We start from the raw sequence: 17,663 nt of genomic DNA, 5'->3' as shown, positions 1-17,663 counted from the left end.
CATCCCCAAAAAGATAAATATCACTTTTGGGTGTATTGATCAACTTCTTTCATCAATAAAATCTACTTTGGATGATTTAGAACATGGTACTTTACACTGAAAACTGTATCTGACAATTAGCTTGGTGTAAGTGATGTCAGCATGCTGTACCATTTTCCATTTATTACAAATTGCTAAAACAATACAGTTGTGTGTGAAACACCAAAAGCATCTATAGTGTATTGTAATACAACCATCCCAGCTTGTATTGCATTTTCGAGATGGGATCATTTAAGAACCTTAATTGCTGCAGAATAACAATTTCATCTTCCTATGAAATCCAAGTTAAATGGATCCAGAGAACAAATGCAAACAGACGCCTTCCATTTTCTCTCTCAATCCCCAACAGCTTCACTGTGTAAATCCTTGCCTGTGCCAGTTGCACTTCGCACTGTACAGTTCAGTTTTACTGCCATCTGTGAATGCTGAACGGCTGTCTCATAGAAAAATCTGCTCAAGTCCAAGGGCAATATCCTGTGATTGTAGAAATTAGTGGTGCCAAGTGCGATTGGCCGCATATTTAAAAACAGATTGTAATGTTACAACCATAAAGCTGTTAGGGAAGTGTTCAAACAATCTGTAACATTATAGACTGATGTGAGACAAAAAATAAATAAATAAAACAATCTTCACCCAGTGAGAACCAAATGCACAATGCTGGGAAAAATTACTGAAATTGTGTAATTTATTTCGAAAAATAAAATCATCAATCTAAGCAGAATATTTCATTTCTCTTGTAGAGCCCGATATTTAAGGCCGCATATATTCCTTATTGGATTGAATAAGTGCAGCCATAGGTTCAATGGCAAGGGCAAATAGGAACAGAGACAAGGGGCAGCTCTGTCTAGTACCCCTATGCAGGTCAAAACTGGGGGATATATTGCTCACCTCCATTATGGCTGCCCTTGGAGCATGGTATAGTAGTTGGACTTATGAATTGTAGCCCGGTCCAAATCCAAATTTATACATTATGGAGAGTGTCCACAGAGGCAGAGCATTTATTCACTGTGCTTAGGATGTCAGCCTGGGTAGGTTGCTCACTCTCCTTTTTGCCCTCCTCTGTTTCTGCTGGCTGGCTGGTTGCCTGTAATGGCAGCCTGACACTGCATGCCCTCTGCCTCCTCCTAATCTATGTCTGATGCCTCCCGGGGATACTCAGTCCCCTCATTTGCTACTTGCTTTATAGATTCGGACAGCTTCTGGGCATAAAAGCGCATGTTGCGCGTCTGGTCCTTAGAAGAAGATTTAGGCTGTTTACTTACAGTAAACAAAGAAAAAAGTCGCGCTAAATATATCTATTAGTAAGATGCACTGAAACAGCGCAAATAATGTGAAGAACCAAAGTGACACCAATAAGCATGCTATGAACAAAATAAATTGTGAATATAATACACGATTGTGGATTAGCCACAACCCACCATAAAGTCCAAAGTTAAAAGTGTTCACATTCAATGATCTCCCAAGTGAAAAAATTATCCACAAGCGTCCTGGGGAAAAGTGACAATAGAAACACCTCCACCACGATCACACACTGCCTCTTACCGGAAATATTTGATCTCTAAATTATAGGAGATCAAATACAGCATGAACTGATGGTATCCTTAAATCATATCGCTAGGGCAGGACACTCACACTGATGGGTTACCTCAAACAGCACGCCAGTATGGAATATATAAGAAAAAGGAGGGAACTTGCATAGTGTAATATCCTTGAGTATTTAATAAATGGTAAAAAGTTGTACACTTACATCAAATCAGTAACATGAAGCATATAAAAAGACAAGCCGGCTGGCTCCCCGAACATGCAGCCCGTATCTTCTGGGTCTAATCACTTGACGCGGTGACATCAGAACGTCGCCTCCCAACATATCGTCTCGATGGGGACGTGGTCGGGGGAAGCTTACAGTGTCTTGCTTCTCGGCACCACAAGGGTTCCTCTGTGGGAGGGCCACCACGGCACCATGTTGGGCCTCAGCAGCCGGCAGCAGGTGTCTGTGTGTGATCGGGTGCGCTGGTTCAGTGTCTAGGAGGCTGTACACAGGATCGCTGCAGGACATCTATCGAGAGCTCTGTGAGATATGTCTGCTCACATCCCGCTCATAGCCATGCCCCCAAAGCAGAACATTGACTCAGTTCTTTAAATCTGTTCTTTAACTTTGTAAAACTCACTGAGACTTGGATGAAAACTGATGTAAACTTGTGTCCCCACAAGTAAAATATGTACATCAGTTTCCATTAGTTTTTCTGCATGTATGGTGTGAATGAGGTCTTAAGTGTTAGTACACCTTTAGGCTGCTTTCACATTGAGGCGTGCAGCCGCGGTGACGGTATAGCCGTGCTATTTGTAGCGCGGCTATACCGTCGTATTTACCGTGATATTCGGGCGCTAGCGGTGAGGTTTTAACCCCCGCCAGCAGCCGGAAAAGGGTTAATACCGCGGTATTACCGCGCTTTCCCATTGATTTCAATGGGAAGGCGCGGTATAGGAGCGGTGAACACACCGCTCCTATACCGCGGTAAATATGCGGCTAGCAGGACTTTTGGAGCGCTCCTGCTAGCGCGCCGCTTCAGTGTGAAAGCCTTCCGGCTTTCACATTGAACACTACAGGGCATGATTTTTCATGCAGTATAGCAGCGCTATTTTTAGCGCTGTACCGCATGAAAAACGCCTCAATGTGAAAGGGGCCTTACAGAAAAAAATAAAAGGTGAACACCATACACCCTCTCCTCCCTCCAGTTCCTGCTGTACACACCTGCTGTGCTGTCAGTGCCCATGCGGCTGGTATAGGGATTTGAAATCTTAGCTGGTCCAGACTAACTATTTCCTTTTCTAATACATGCGTCTGCTGTCAGCGCTGTTATAATTGTATGTAGCAGCAGCTACATACAGTAAAACAGTATACATTGCGGTGTTCTGGCATTGGTACAAGGGCATCCTGTCAAATTGAGTAAGGCTGGTGGCTGTTCAGCCATTTACAGAAAGCTTGTACTTTTTTTAATGAACTCAAGGCTTCTCTGAATGGGTGAAGTGGAGAGGCTGGCAGATGACATCACAATCTCTACCTGTGCCCATCAGAGGAAGCTTTGTATTCATTCATAAAAATACAAAGTTCCCTGTGGATGGCTAAGCAGAGCTCAGCCTGACTCAATTCTGTTCCAGGAATGGGACGGGAAGTTCACCCCCCCCTGCTGGAACACATCACTGTATACTGTATGAAGCTGATGTTACATACAGTTTATACAGTGCTGACGGCTGCCACATGCATTACTGAAGGTAATAATTAGTTTGGACCAATTTGGTCCAAACAACCTTTGTCAAATGAAATAAAACTTGGAGGCTTTAAACGAAAGTGACAAATTTTAAAATTATTTTTGAAATGGTATGAACAATTAAAGTGGGCCCCCTCCCTTCAAAAATTAAAAGTCAGCAGCTACAAATACTGAAGCTGCTGACTTTTTACTATTAGGGCACTTAGCATTGTCCTCACCTGAGCCGTGTTTCTCGGGTGCTGTCCCGCCATCTTGGCTAAGGGAAACTGGCAGTGAAGCCTTGTGGCGTCACTGCCAGTTTCCTACTGTGCATGCACGAATCACGCTGTGCTCTGTGAATGGGCCGTTTGCGGGGGGAAGGAGGCGAAGTAGGAGCAGGTACCTATCAAAACCAGGTACTCGGTCCCCCCTCCCCTCCAAAAGGTGGAATGCAGGGGGGGGGGAGGCAGAAAAAGCAGAGCTTCCCCTTTTGGGTGGACCTCCGCTTTAAAGCTTACAGCATATGACATTTTATTGATTGGATTTACATATTCTTCAACTAGACAGACGCAATTCAAACAGTTGATGCTGTAATTCTGATGCAATGACTATAATAGTTACTACCCATACAGTAACTACAGGCCCATCTGTACTTTTAATAAGGATACTTTTAATAGCCTTCTCATTGCCATCTGTTAACAGGACCTCTTTGGCTTCTGCAGAAACTGCGACCTGAAAAGACAAGAAGAGTTACGGGGGGCAAATGACGGAACGTTCCGCATCTGCATGGAGGGGTGGAGGCAGGTTTGACAAGCTTTCAGTATCATGCTTCTTCACCATCTTCTTTCTCCGTAACAATCTTCAATCTTTTTTTCATTTTATGTCTGCATTATTTTAATCATTCAATCAAATCAGTCAATACTTTTATCTTTCCATTTGCGGGAGTCTCTATCTTGCTATCATTCTGTTGGGTAATTGCATTGTGACAGCGGATGATGGTATTCCGAGAGGCTTTCATTTGCGGGATCTGTTTATCTAGTGGAACCATCACACAAGGCCTGTCATTCTGCCTTTCAGCCTCTTTCTGTCTGGCTGCCTGGATGCCCTTCATATAACTTTGTATTGGCGGCTGATGGCTTTGTAAGGGTAATTTTTTTTTTTTTTTTTTTTGTGAGCTTGACATGCTCACGCATTGGGCTGTAACCTCAACACATTGTATAAATGCGACAGGTTTGTCAAATGCCAATCAGTGTAACAATATGCCTTTATTTGCAGAGACACAGAAACTTGTCTAACGCACTGGGCTGCGACATAATATCTGCTGAATGCACGACTCGAATGGTCACCGGCGTCTCTGAATGGCCATCCCGGCTCAAAAGAATCTAATTATGGAGAGCTCTGGATCATGTTTGTTGGTGTAATAATGCAGGCAAAACATTAGCAGCTATATCATAGTGCTCCAACTGTGATTTGCAAGCTATTCCTGTATTTTAGCAAATGGGACTGTAATCTGGAGGGAGGGGGAGAAACAAAAAAAAAAAGATTTGGCTACGGCAAGACGGAACATATTGTGGATTGGAATGTCACAACAAGAGATATTGACTACACTCAAGGAAAAGCGTTTTCTTTTTTTTTTTTTTTTATGCTCTCCGAGGCAACCATAAAATCAATACGGAACGAAATACAGGGGCAACCAGGGAAGTTCTCTCAAGACTCCAGCTTGACCGCAGCTGATGCCGTTGACAGTTTCCTGACCCAGCATGTTGGAGGCACTGGAACCGTTCTCTCCTTTTGTTCCAGCCTGTGAATGGAACTGGAATTGAGAAAAGACTTACCATGAGACCAGCCATGCATGTCATACCACCCCCTAGCTCACACACAGCAAGGTCCCTGCAAAACAGAAAGGAAGCCTTACAAATGAGAATGAAAATGAGCAGACATACATACATATATATTTATATGCACACACATAAACCTATGTAACAAATTGTCACCTGTAGTAGTCACATCGCAAGAAAAAAAAAAAAGTAAACAAGTTGCAGGGACAGTACTAGGCGACCTCATGATGTTTTGCGTTTTAAAAATAATTATGATAAAGAAAAGTCACAAAGCAGGCAAACCAGTAGGGGGTTCCCTCATTAGTGTTTTCTGCAACGCTGCCACCGCTGAGCTAAAAAATCTGAGAAGGATCCTTTTTTTTTTTTTTTTTCTCCTCCACTCTCTCGTTCTTTTGTCAATAGCACTCTCTATTAAAACTCAAACTTGCTAAAGTAGCGAAATGTCATTGTTAGCAGAAGATTGCATTATTAATTCTCTTCTGGTCCCTGCAAACAACACTGAGCGTTTTTCACTTGTACAGAGTTAAATTGCTGTAAACTGATTCAGCTAGGCTGGGTTTATTGTTTTTTTTGTTTGTTTTTGTTTTTTTTCAGCCAAAGATAACTTCGTACTGTGAGGCCTCGTACACACGACAGAGTTTCTCGGCAGAATTCGTCGAGAATCTCGGTGAAGAGCCGGATTCTGTCCAGAAACTCGGTCGTGTGTACATTTTTGGCCCGATGGAGCCGCCGAGGAACTCGTCGAGCAAATAGAGAGCAGGTTCTCTATTTTCTCGATGGCAGTGGATTTTGGCTCGACGAGTTCTTCATCGGGCTGTTTTTTAAACGAGAAACTCGGTCGTGTGTATGCTAAGAAACTTGTCAAAAACTTAGACACTGGAGACCAACATAGGTAAAACTAGCGTTTGGATTGGAGATAGCACATTCGTGTCGCTTCCAACATTATTTAATCGTTTATTTGCAGCGCTTTACACAATTTTTCCTAAGGGCACAAAACAGCAATATACTAATTTTTTTTTTTACGATATTCACACAGAGTTCCTTAAAATTAGGTGGAACCTTTTTCTTACTGGACTCAATATTTTTTTTTTTTTTTATTGTCACCTTATTTTGGTCGTGTGTTTTAAATCCTGCTTTTAATCACCTTATTTTTTAATTTTTAAAAAATGCTAATCCTTTTATTTTTTGTAATGTCAAGTTCCCCCCATAGAAACCTTATTGCTTTGTCTTATCTCATGTGTCCCTTTCAAATTACACCTTATATCCAATTTTTACAAAATAAGAACCTGCCTTCTCACTTGCAAAATTGAAATGTAAAAAAATACAAGGACAAGTATGAACTGTAAAAAAAAAAATGTACCATTTATTTTGGTATTAAAAAAAAATTTGATATGCAAAAGTCAGCACTGGAGAGCTTGCTGCCATTTGTGCACAGCCAGGTGTGGCCTGATGTGACTGGTGATCAGTTGGAGGCCAAAATGGGGACTTGAGAGGTTCATTCAGGAAGTCACGCATCAAGGTCTTGGACTCCCCGAGGTCAGAAACTGGAGCAGGGCAGGCAGATGTCACCAGGTTGTGGTACTACAGCAGCCTGAACTCTGGTACACCACATGGAAGTAAGGGAGTCACTTTCTTGATTTCTTCAAGGCCTTCCTTGGTGGCTTCCCTGCAGCCTGCTCTTTCACCTTCTCTGCAGCCTTCTCAGCAGCCTTCCTCTTATGCCTGGCTGGAGGTGGTGCCACAGGGGTAGTACTCATGCCAGGAGGAGGAGTAGACGAAGGTGGTGGAGGATGAGTAGCCGACGGTGGTGGAGGAGGAGGTGGAGGAGGAGGAGGAGCAGTAGAAGGAGGAGTAGAAGGAGGAGGAGCAGTAGAAGGAGGAGGAGTAGAAGGAGGAGGAGCAGTAGAAGGAGGAGTAGAAGGAGGAGGAGCAGTAGAAGGAGGAGGAGTAGAAGGAGGAGGAGTAGAAGGAGGAGGAGCAGTAGAAGGAGGAGGAGCAGTAGAAGGATGAGGAGCAGTAGAAGGAGGAGGAGCAGTAGAAGGAGGAGGAGTAGTAGAAGAAGAAGAGGAAGCAGAATGTTCAGATGGAGCAGGAGAAGAAGAGGAAGAAGAATGTTCAGATGGAGCAGGAGAAGAAGAGGAAGAAGAATGTTCAGATGGAGCAGGAGAAGAAGAGGAAGAAGAATGTTCAGAAGGAGCAGGAGAAGAAGAAGAAGAAGGTGGGGGAGCTTGAGAAGGAGCAGGAGAAGAAGAAGAAGAAGGTGGGGGAGCTTGAGAAGGAGCATGAGAAGAAGAAGAAGGTGGGGGAGCTTGAGAAGGAGCATGAGAAAAAGAAGAAGAAGAAGAAGGTGGGGGAGCTTGAGAAGGAGCATGAGAAGAAGAAGAAGCTTGGGAGTTATGTGGAGTTATGTGGTGTGTGAGGATGGGGATGGCGGCAAATCACAGTGTCCTCTGTGAGAAGACCCCTCACCCCCTGATTTGCCAGGGTGATGAGGAGGCCCTCAAAGAGGAGGCGTTGGTCTAATGTCATTTCTGACATTTTGGCCAAAACCACTGTGACAAATCCCTCCTGAGCAGTGGGAGGCTGTTGCAGGGTTGCATGGGCATCCCGAATGAGGGCTAGTGAGGCGTCACGCACCCTTGTATCCCTCACCTGCCTTCTCGGACGCAGACGAAGAGGAGACACCTGGCATCTCGTGCTTGGCCCAGCAACCTCGTGCAACCCACTTGGGCCTGCCACCTCATCCGCTCCACTTGGGCCTGCCACCACGTTACTGATACTTGGGCCTGCCAACACGTCCAAGATACTTGGGCCTGCAGCCTCCTCCAAGCCACTCACCCTGTCCTCCTCCTGCCTGGCATTTTCCTGATCCTCCTGCTGCCTGGTCTCGTCCTGTGTATGGAAAAAAAGTAAAGTTTTACTATTTTTAAAAATTTTTGGTTTATTTATTTAAGCTCCTGACTGTAGCATTTTTTTTGGTCACGACTTAGCTAAGCCAATCATTCTGACCCATGTTTTATGGTCAATCACACCACAAAAATTCATGGCCAATACTGACAAATTTTAGGAATAACACTTTTAGATCTAATTTTTATTTACCTTTAATATCTTAATTTACATCTCTTTAACAACATTTGAACACCACATATTTGCACATTGAAAGTACTATATACCTGGCTCCAGCTGGGCAAATCTGGATCTTCATCCAGGATGGAAGGCTGCTGAGAGGGTTCTTCTGCAGAGGGAGCAGCAGGTTGGCTGGAGGGAAGGCTGGAGCTTCTGTGGCTTCTGGGGCGAAGGCTAGAAAGTGACTCCCTAACCTCCAGGTGTTCATCCAGGAAGCTCAGTTTGCTGTAGTACCACAACTTGGGTTTAAATACCCGCCCTGCTCCAGCTCCAGACCTCATCGAAGCCAAGACCTTGTTGCGTGCCTTCCTGTAGGTGCCTCTCAAGGTCCCAATTTTGACCTCCAACTGGTCAGTTGTCACATCAAACCCCACCTGTCTCCGCACAAGTGGGAGCAGGCTCTCCAGTGCAGTTTTGCGCAATTCTCTATTTCTAGAGATGGGGTCTTTGGTGGCCCACAGAACAGGAAGTTCTTGCCACCTATCAATGAAGATCTCCAAGAAGTCGGGTCGGTTAAAGAGATTCATCTTTTCCTGTCCAAAACCAAGGATAAAAAAATAATGTCACTACACAATCTAGAAAGTCAATTACTCTTTCTCACAAGCTAGCCCTTAAAGGGTCACTAATGGATAACTATATTTTTGGAGGAAATTACTGTTTACAGTGTCTAGAGACATACAAGTGCATACATATAATGTGCCTCTAGTTTCACTTTTGGTTTTAAATTTAGTTATTGTTTCTGTGAAGTAAAGAGACACACAGAACCCAAAAAAAATAAAAGCAGGGCATATTTTAATTTCAAAAATTATTAGCATTGTTTTGGTTGATTTTTAAACACACAGCTTAGACCACAGTGACAAGCTCCCCTGATAAATTTGAGAGGGAGCAGAACCAGGAAGTGATGATTTATGCAAATGATTACAGCTGCTTAAAAGCAAAAAGGGACAATGAGGACATGAAATCAAGACTGATATAATGTAAAGTTAGTTATTTCTGCCCCAAACAATTTTGGCTTAGTGCTCCTTTAAATGTCTGTCTTTCCTGAATATGCCACTGCTGTCCCAAGTTCGAAGCATACCTACACGCTTGTCGTTCAAACGTCTTTCTTACGCAACCCGGTCGTATGGACGCTACATGTGTTCGAGCCTTATATACACTCCGCACACGACATCCGCCCATGCTTAAAAAAAATTGATGTTTCCCCCCCGCCCCTTATCTTCCGTCGCAAAAACGACAAGGTGGAATTGGCAGCAGATCATGTTGGGTCAGTTCCTAGGAAACAGATGACCAGTTGTGTCGAACTAATAAGCCAGATCTCATCCTCATTTGTGTATGAAACGTTAGTTAGATAAAAGCACTCCGATATAGTTTGGTCAAGACATAAAAGCGACCATTTGCATCATGTTTAAACCGACTTGTTTTTAGAAGACATCCTGATGAGAACCGAGATTGCCCACACAACAGTAGTTGGATCAAAATGCATAATCAAAGCGTTGTTTACGTACGACGGCACTATAGCGGACCATTACCTTCAAATTTCAAACTGGCTATGTTGTAATTTCTGAACCTAAGATGTAGGCCACAAAATCATTCAATCAAGAAAAACATGTAAAATGTAGTTACATACCGGTCTTTGACCCGATCGTTATCTCCGCCGTCTTCCACAAACTGTGAACGCCCCTTTTACTCACGTGGTAGCCCTTTATACACGCGCATGTGGGACTTTACGCACGTCTCCCCGCCCCTGACGTTCATGGTATCGTATTTTCCCCGCCCCTTTTCCATCTTTTTTTGGTTGGAAGCACATGTTGGAGAATATGGCAGCACGGCGAATCAGTTGTAAGGCCTCCAACATGACCTTTGAGGAAATGGTGGAGATGGTCCTCATCCTCAAAGCAGAGGACTACGATGGGAGGCATGGGCCATATAAGTACCCGAACAAGGTCAAGGCCGCAATAATGGAGAAGGTGAGGAGGAGTCTCCATCGCAAATTTGGAGTGAAAAGGTCCAAGGAGCAGATCCGGAAAAGGTGGTGTGACCTTAAGAAACGTGAGCCGGAACAAATGAAGAGGATCAGGAGAGTGATTAGAAGAAGTAAGTTTGTTATATATTTTGTAAGATTTGTTCCGCGCCATGTGTTTTTTATTTCAGGTTGTACTGTAATATTTATTTAGGCACAATAATTTGTCGTCAAACTGGACGTCCATTCGGAACGACTAAATATTGTGTTTTAAATCCTACAAATTATGACATTTTTTTAAAATTGTGGTGAGATCAATCGTGAAAATTATGTAGATGTGCTATTAAAACCACAAATCTTTTTTTAATAATTAAATATACAGTAAAAGGAGAGTCTGCTCAGCAGTCGGTGACACATGTGGACTCATTTGCATAATTGTTGTCCCCTTTAATAACCCATTTTGGGCTTCACACAGAGCTGAGGTGATCCAGTGTATACTTTGTTGGCTTACATGTTTAAAAGTAGACCAAAGCTACAAGATTTGTCAGGATCTTTGTGAATGCCTTCAATCCTGTGTTTTGCCCTGAGGGGTTTTTCTAAACATCAATAGTCCCAGAAATTTTATAAAGTGAATCATATTCCTCTTTCAGGCCTATAAGCTCTAAAAATCCTGTTTCCATTTTCTTCATTCTCGTAGGGCGTCATGAAGCTTCAACACGGGAGCAAGAAGTCCAGCAAGCCACACCCCCGAGGGATGGTGATGATGCGCAGCCTGCCACCACATCAGGTAAAGTAACATATAACTAACCCAGCTTCAGGTAATGTAGATGTAGGCCTGCCTAATTTAAAAAAATTGTTTTGTCCCACATTTCAGGATCAGGTGGTGGCTTGGACAGGCATACAAAACAGATGCTGATCTCGGAAATATGGGCCTGCAGAGAAGAGGTGGAGGAGATACATTTGGCCAACAGAAAAAATAATGAAAGAGCAAGGAGGGTGGAAACTAAATTAAAAAATTTATTGGATGTTTTGGGGAGAGTCTGAATCAGAAAAAAATACCCAAAAAAATTTTAAATACCAGATTTTGATGTTTATTTAATAAAAAAAAAAAAAAAAAATAATAAAACCAGATTTTATACTTTATTTAATAAAAAAAAAAAAAAATAAATAATAAAAACAAATTTTATACTTTATTTAATAAAAAAAAAACCAAAAAAATAATAAAACAAGATTTTAGACTTTATTTAATAAAAAAAAAAAAAAAATAATAATAAAACCAGATTTTGATGTTTATTTAATAAAAAATAAACCAAAAAAATTATAAAACCAGATTTTAGAGTTTATTTACTAAAAAAAAAACAAAAAAAATAATAAAACCAGATTTTATACTTTATTTAATAAAAAAAAAAAAAAAAAATAATATAACCAGATTTTAATGTTTAGTAAGAAAAAAAATCCAAAAAAATTACAAAAATGATTGTATATTGTATGAGAAAAATCACCCACAAAAATACAAAAATGATTGTATATTGTATGAGAAAAATCACCCACAAAAATACAAAAATGATTGTATATTGTATGAGAAAAATCACCCACAAAAATACAAAAATGATTGTATATTGTATGAGAAAAATGACCAAAAAAATTATAAAAATGATTGTATATTGTATGAGAAAAATCACCCACAAAAATACAAAAATGATTGTATATTGTATGAGAAAAATGACCAAAAAAAATACAAAAATGATTGTATATTGTATGAGAAAAATCACCCACAAAAATACAAAAATGATTGTATATTGTATGAGAAAAATGACCAAAAAAAATACAAAAATGATTGTATATTGTATGAGAAAAATCACCCACAAAAATACAAAAATGATTGTATATTGTATGAGAAAATATACCAAAAATTTTTGTAGGGTATTTATGAAAAAATAAAAATAAATAAATTAAGAAAATAAAGAGCTTTTGAACCTCAAAAAAGTGTGTGGTGTTTTTCATAAAATACGTAAAATTTTCTATGTGTTTGGTTTGGGGGTCACCTGGGAAATGTTTGCTAGTTGATAATGAAAATACACTTAGTTACACTTAGTAAAGAACTCCAAACAACACAAGCAAGACATAACAAGTTTAGAAAAAAGATTATGATTTATTTTTTTGAAAGCTACAATTATGGCAAATTTGATTGAGATGGTATTGCCCCCCTACCCATGAAATAGTCCATGTATTTGTCCCGGACTTCACGGGCACTCTGGGGGGGCAGTCCTGTGTGGCCAGCTTCAAGGCCCGCCAAAGTTTCTGCAGGGGTCAAATGTTGTGCCTCGGGCCCAACCAGGGCCATATAATTTGGAGATTGTCTCCGCAAAAAATTGTGGAGAATGCAGCAGGCAAAAATAATAGTATTCCACTTATATTCCGCCATGTGGAGAGAGGTGAGGAAAAGGCGGAACCGGCTGGCCATGATGCCGAAAGCGTTCTCAACCACTCTACGTGCTCGGCCCAGCCGGAAATTAAAGACACTCCTCTCTGGGGTGAGGGTGCGCTGAGGGAATGGCCTCATAAGATGGGGTCCCAGGGCAAACGCTTCATCAGCCAGGAAAACAAATGGCAGGCCTTCTACATTCTGGTCATCCGGTGGCAATGACAGATCATCATCCTGAAGGCGAAGCGCGAACTCCGTCTGCCTGAAGGCTCCCCCATCCGATACCCGTCCATTCATCCCGACATCCACAAAAAGGAATTCATACTGTGCTGACACCACCGCCATCAGCACAATACTGTTGAACCCCTTATAATTAAAGAACTGGGATCCTGAACGGGGTGGAGGCACGATGCGGACGTGCTTCCCGTCGATGGCTCCCCCGCAGTTGGGGAAGTTCCATCGGGTCTGGAAGTCCAAAGCCACAGACTGCCACTCCTGTGGTGTGGACGGAAGCTGGGGAAGAAAAAAAGAAAAAATTAGCCACATAACCTTGCAAGCAGATTATACAAAGACATTATAAGCATTATAACATTTCTGGGAACTAGCATATTATATCTAAATATATTTAGCCAATTAACACATTAAACACCCCCTCTGATGGGCCAATGCCCAAGTTTGGGGGAGGGCTAGATGAGTTTGGGAGTACTAAAAAAAATTAATTTTGATTATTGGTGAACATAGACTTTACAACACATTTTGGAGGGGAGGGCTAGATGAGTTTGGGAGTCCTAAAATTTAAATAAAAAAAATAAAAATATTGGTGAACATAGACTTTACAACACATTTTGGAGGGGAGGGGGGGACATTACAATGGATATAACACAATACATTGGGAAGTGACTAGACTAGGTAGGTTGGGGCCCAGGATAGCATGCTGGGGAGGTAAGTGATGGAAAATATGCATGTAGGCCAAAAAAGGGGCATCAAAGTTTACATCATGCATGGGGGCAAAGGGGACATTCACAGCATATTCCAGACATGGTAATTAGGGAAGGAGGAGATAACTACAAGACATTAGCATACATTATAGACATAAAATGTGATATTAAAGGAGAAAACTTACCCTCATATATTCCTCCTGCAGAACCTGGATGATGGCAGAGCAGGTGTCAGGAATGATGAGGCCCAGAGCCTGGGGGGAGATGCCCGTGGAGAACTTTAAGTCCTGAAGGCTTCTCCCAGTTGCCAGATAACGGAGGGTGGCAACTAGCCTCTGCTCAGCACTGATGGCTTCCCGCATAACGGTGTCCTGCCTGGTAATATAGGGGGACACCAAAGCCAACAGGTGCTGAAAGACGGGATCAGACATCCTCAGGAAATTCCTGTAATCAACAGGATTATTTTCCTGAAGCTCCCGCAGCAAAGGCATGTGAGAGAATTGGTTCCTACGGAGCAACCAATTCTTGGTCCATGAACGTGTCCTCCTCCTGTTCATGAACTCCTCATTGTCTAGGTCATAAACAAACAGACCTATAGACAGAAGATGCTTAGCACGAAGTCGGCGACGACTAGGTGCCTGCAACATGGCTACAAGGCTAGTTACGAACGACAAATCAGAATTGCACTAAACAGACCGCAGTGAAGAACAGCAAGACCTATGAAGAACGACCCTGACAATGAAAAACGCGGGGACAGGACCGCAATGTAAAACAATACGACCTGACCGCACGTCTCGATTGCCTAGATACGACCCACACAAGTACAAACTGAACGGCAGAGATCAATCTGAAAGCACAAAGACTGAAAAGCACGAATCGTCACTCACCAAACTTTTACTAACACGCGTAAACACGGAATCAGCAAAAGGAGCCCCAAGGGTGGCGCCAACAAAATCAAACCTCCCCTTTATAGTCGCGTCATACGTCGTGAGCGTCATCGCGCCGGAGAACGACCAGATTTTGGTATGTTACGTGTGTACGCAAAGCAAGCCTGCCGAGCTTCTCGACAAGTTCAACAAGGAACTCGTCGAGGAACTCGACGGGCTTGGCACGTCGAGTTTCTCTGTCGTGTGTACGAGGCCTGAAAGGAGTTTTTGAGTCGTAATTAAAACTGTTGCCCATTTTGATCATTTAAAAAGGAAAGTCCTGGCTGGGAGTGAATACCAAACTTAGCCAGAAAACCCTCTTCTGTGCACATCTCTGATTTAGTTTCACTTTAATACTAGGGATTTCACTTTCCAGACCTCCAAGATAAGTCCTGCACATCTGATTGGACCCTGTCAGATTATAATGCCCTTAAAGTGGAGTTTCACCCAAAAATGGAACTTCCACTTTTTGGAATCCCCCTCCCCTCCTGTGTCACATTTGGCACCTTTCAGGGGGGGAGGAGGGAGCAGATACCTGTGTGATACAGGTACCGTATTTTCCGGCGTATAAGACGACTTTCTAACCCCTTAAAATCTTCATTAAAGTCGGGGGTCGTCTTATACGCCGGTAACCTAACATCTTACCTTACCAGAATCGCGACCGTACGATTTTTCAAAAGCCGCGCCTCCGACGTCTTCTGTTCCGTGATAGGCGGAAACAATCAGCTTCCCAGGAGGCACTGTGTTCAGTGTCCGCTTATCACGGAGGGCCTCTCGTCCTGTGTTTAGTTGTCCGCCTATCACTGAGGCCCTCTCGTCCTCGGCTTTTGAAAAATCGTACGGCCGCGATTCTGGTAAGGTAAGATGTTAGGTTACATGGCCGCAATTCGCATGGGATAAGGTAAGGGCACGGTCTGGTCATGTAATGGGGCAGGTCTGGTCATGTAATGGGGCACGGTCTGGTCATGTAATGGGGCAGGTCTGGTCATGTAATGGGGCACGGTCTGGTCATGTAATGGGGCACGGTCTGGTCATGTAATGGGGCAGGTCTGGTCATGTAATGGGGCAGGTCTGGTCATGTAATGGGGCACAGTCTGGTCATGTAATGGGGCAGGTCTGGTCATGTAATGGGGCAGGTCTGGTCATGTAATGGGGCACAGTCTGGTCATCTAATGGGGCACAGTCTGGTCATCTAATGGGGCACAGTCTGGTCATCTAATGGGGCACAGTCTGGTCATGTAATGGGGCACAGTCTGGCATGTAATGGGGCACAGTCTGGCATGTAATGGGGCACAGTCTGGCATGTAATGGGGCACAGTCTGGCATGTAATGGGGCACAGTCTGGCATGTAGTGGCATAGTCTGGCATGTAATGGTGGCACCGTGAGGCGAGGCATGACTAGTAGGAAAGGGGGTAGTCTTATACGGTGAGTATATCCCAAAACCAACATTTTGGCTGGAAAATTAGGGGGTCGTCTTATACGCCGAGTCGGCTGAGTCCAATCTGTGATTGGACACAGCCAATCACAGATCGCCGTGAACGGCCAATCGGAGTGGCCGTTTGGTAGGCGATCTGTGCGGCCAATAAGAGATGATCTCATATGTAAACATATGAGATCATTTCTCATTGCCGGCTCTCACAATGACAGCGGTGCTGTCAGGGGAGAGAGGAGACCGATCTGTGTCTCTTGTACATAGAGACACAGATCGGTCACCTCCCCCCAGTCACCCCCCTTCCCCCACAGTTAGAACACTATATAGGGAATACATTTAACCCCTTCCTCACCCCCTAGTGTTAACCCCTTCCCTGCCAGTCACATGTATACAGTAACTAGGGCATATTTATAGCACTGATCGCAGTATAAATGTGAATGGTGCCAAAAATGTGTCAAAAGTGTCCGATGTGTCCGCCATAATGTCGCAGTCGCAATAAAAATCGCAGATCCCCGCCATTACTAGTAAAAAAAAAAAAAAAAAAAAAATTCTGTCCCTTATTTTGTAGGCGCTATAACTTTTGCGCAAACCAGTCGCTTATTGCGATTTTTTTTTTTTTTTAATAAAAATGTAGAATACGTATCGGCCTAGACTGAGGATAAAATTATTATTTTTTTTTTTAAATTTAGCTATTTATTATAGCAACAAGTAAAAAATATTTATTTTTTTCAAAATTGTCGCTCTATTTTTGTTTATAGCGCAAAAAATAAAAACCGCAGAGGTGATCAAATACCGCCAAAAGAAAGCTCTATTTGTGGGAAAAAAAGGACGTCAATTTCGTTTGGGAGCCACGTCGCACGACCGCGCAATTGTCAGTTAAAGCGACGCAGTGCCGAATCGCAAAAAGTCCTCTGGGCAGGAAGGGGGTTTAAGTGCCCAGTAAGGAAGTGGTTAAACATTTTTTGGGGATGTTCAAAATTAAAAAATATATATTTTTTTTTCAAAATTGACACTCTTTTTTTGATTATAGTGCAAAAAAACGGAAAATTGTATACTTACCTTTCCGTAATTTTCCTTTCCTGACGCATCTTCATGGCAGCACACACTGGGTTGTGGCTCCGCCCCCACAACCTGACAGGATTGGTTAGCTATAAATTTGAAGGGGAGACACCCGGCATTATTCTCCGTAAATATCATCATTGAACAGTAGGGTGGGCAGCTGTGTGCTGCCATGAAGATGCGTCAGGAAAGGAAAATTACGGAAAGGTAAGTATACAATTTTCCATTTTCCTGACGCATTCATGGCAGCACACACTGGGAAATAACTCGCCAGTCGGGAGGGTTCAATGCAAAAGATTTTTATTCCCTAGAGAGCAGAGGAATTGGCCCTGATGACAGATCTGCCAAATTCGGCTGTAGCCAAGAGGGCGGCGTCCACCCTGTAGTGGGAGATGAAGGTATGCCTGGAAGACCAGGTTGCTGCTCTGCATATAGTTTCCGAAGAAACGCCGCAATATGCTGCCCAAGAGGTTGCCACTGCCCTGGTCGAGTGAGCTCTGATGCCTTCCGGAATCTCCAGTTGCTGAATGGAGTATGCTTTCCCGATAGCCTTGACAAGCCAAGAGGCGATGGTGCGGGAAGTGGCCGCCTGGCCTCGCCTGGCCCCGTGAGGTATAATCAAGAGGGCGTCTGTTGACCGGAGATGAGTAGTAGCCGACAGATACTTAGAA

At 43.0% G+C, this 17,663-nt stretch overlaps 1 protein-coding gene across 2 annotated transcripts in view; it reads right to left on the bottom strand.

Moving 5' to 3' along the window:
* CAMKMT (calmodulin-lysine N-methyltransferase) overlaps window positions 1-17,663 on the bottom strand; it is a 596,098-nt gene that overhangs the window by 149,118 nt on the left and 429,317 nt on the right. For both annotated transcript variants that reach the window (XM_040351550.1, XM_040351549.1), the window contains exons 5-6: window positions 5,123-5,177; window positions 3,956-4,019 (exon numbers count right to left, since the gene is read on the bottom strand). In XM_040351550.1, coding sequence (XP_040207484.1) covers window positions 3,956-4,019; window positions 5,123-5,177 — 119 coding nt within the window. The remainder of the gene's footprint in view (window positions 1-3,955; window positions 4,020-5,122; window positions 5,178-17,663) is intronic.

The sequence above is a fragment of the Rana temporaria genome, chromosome 4, assembly GCF_905171775.1.
Source record: "Rana temporaria chromosome 4, aRanTem1.1, whole genome shotgun sequence".
NCBI lineage: Eukaryota > Metazoa > Chordata > Amphibia > Anura > Ranidae > Rana > Rana temporaria.
This window is presented reverse-complemented; position numbering and strand designations above follow the sequence as displayed.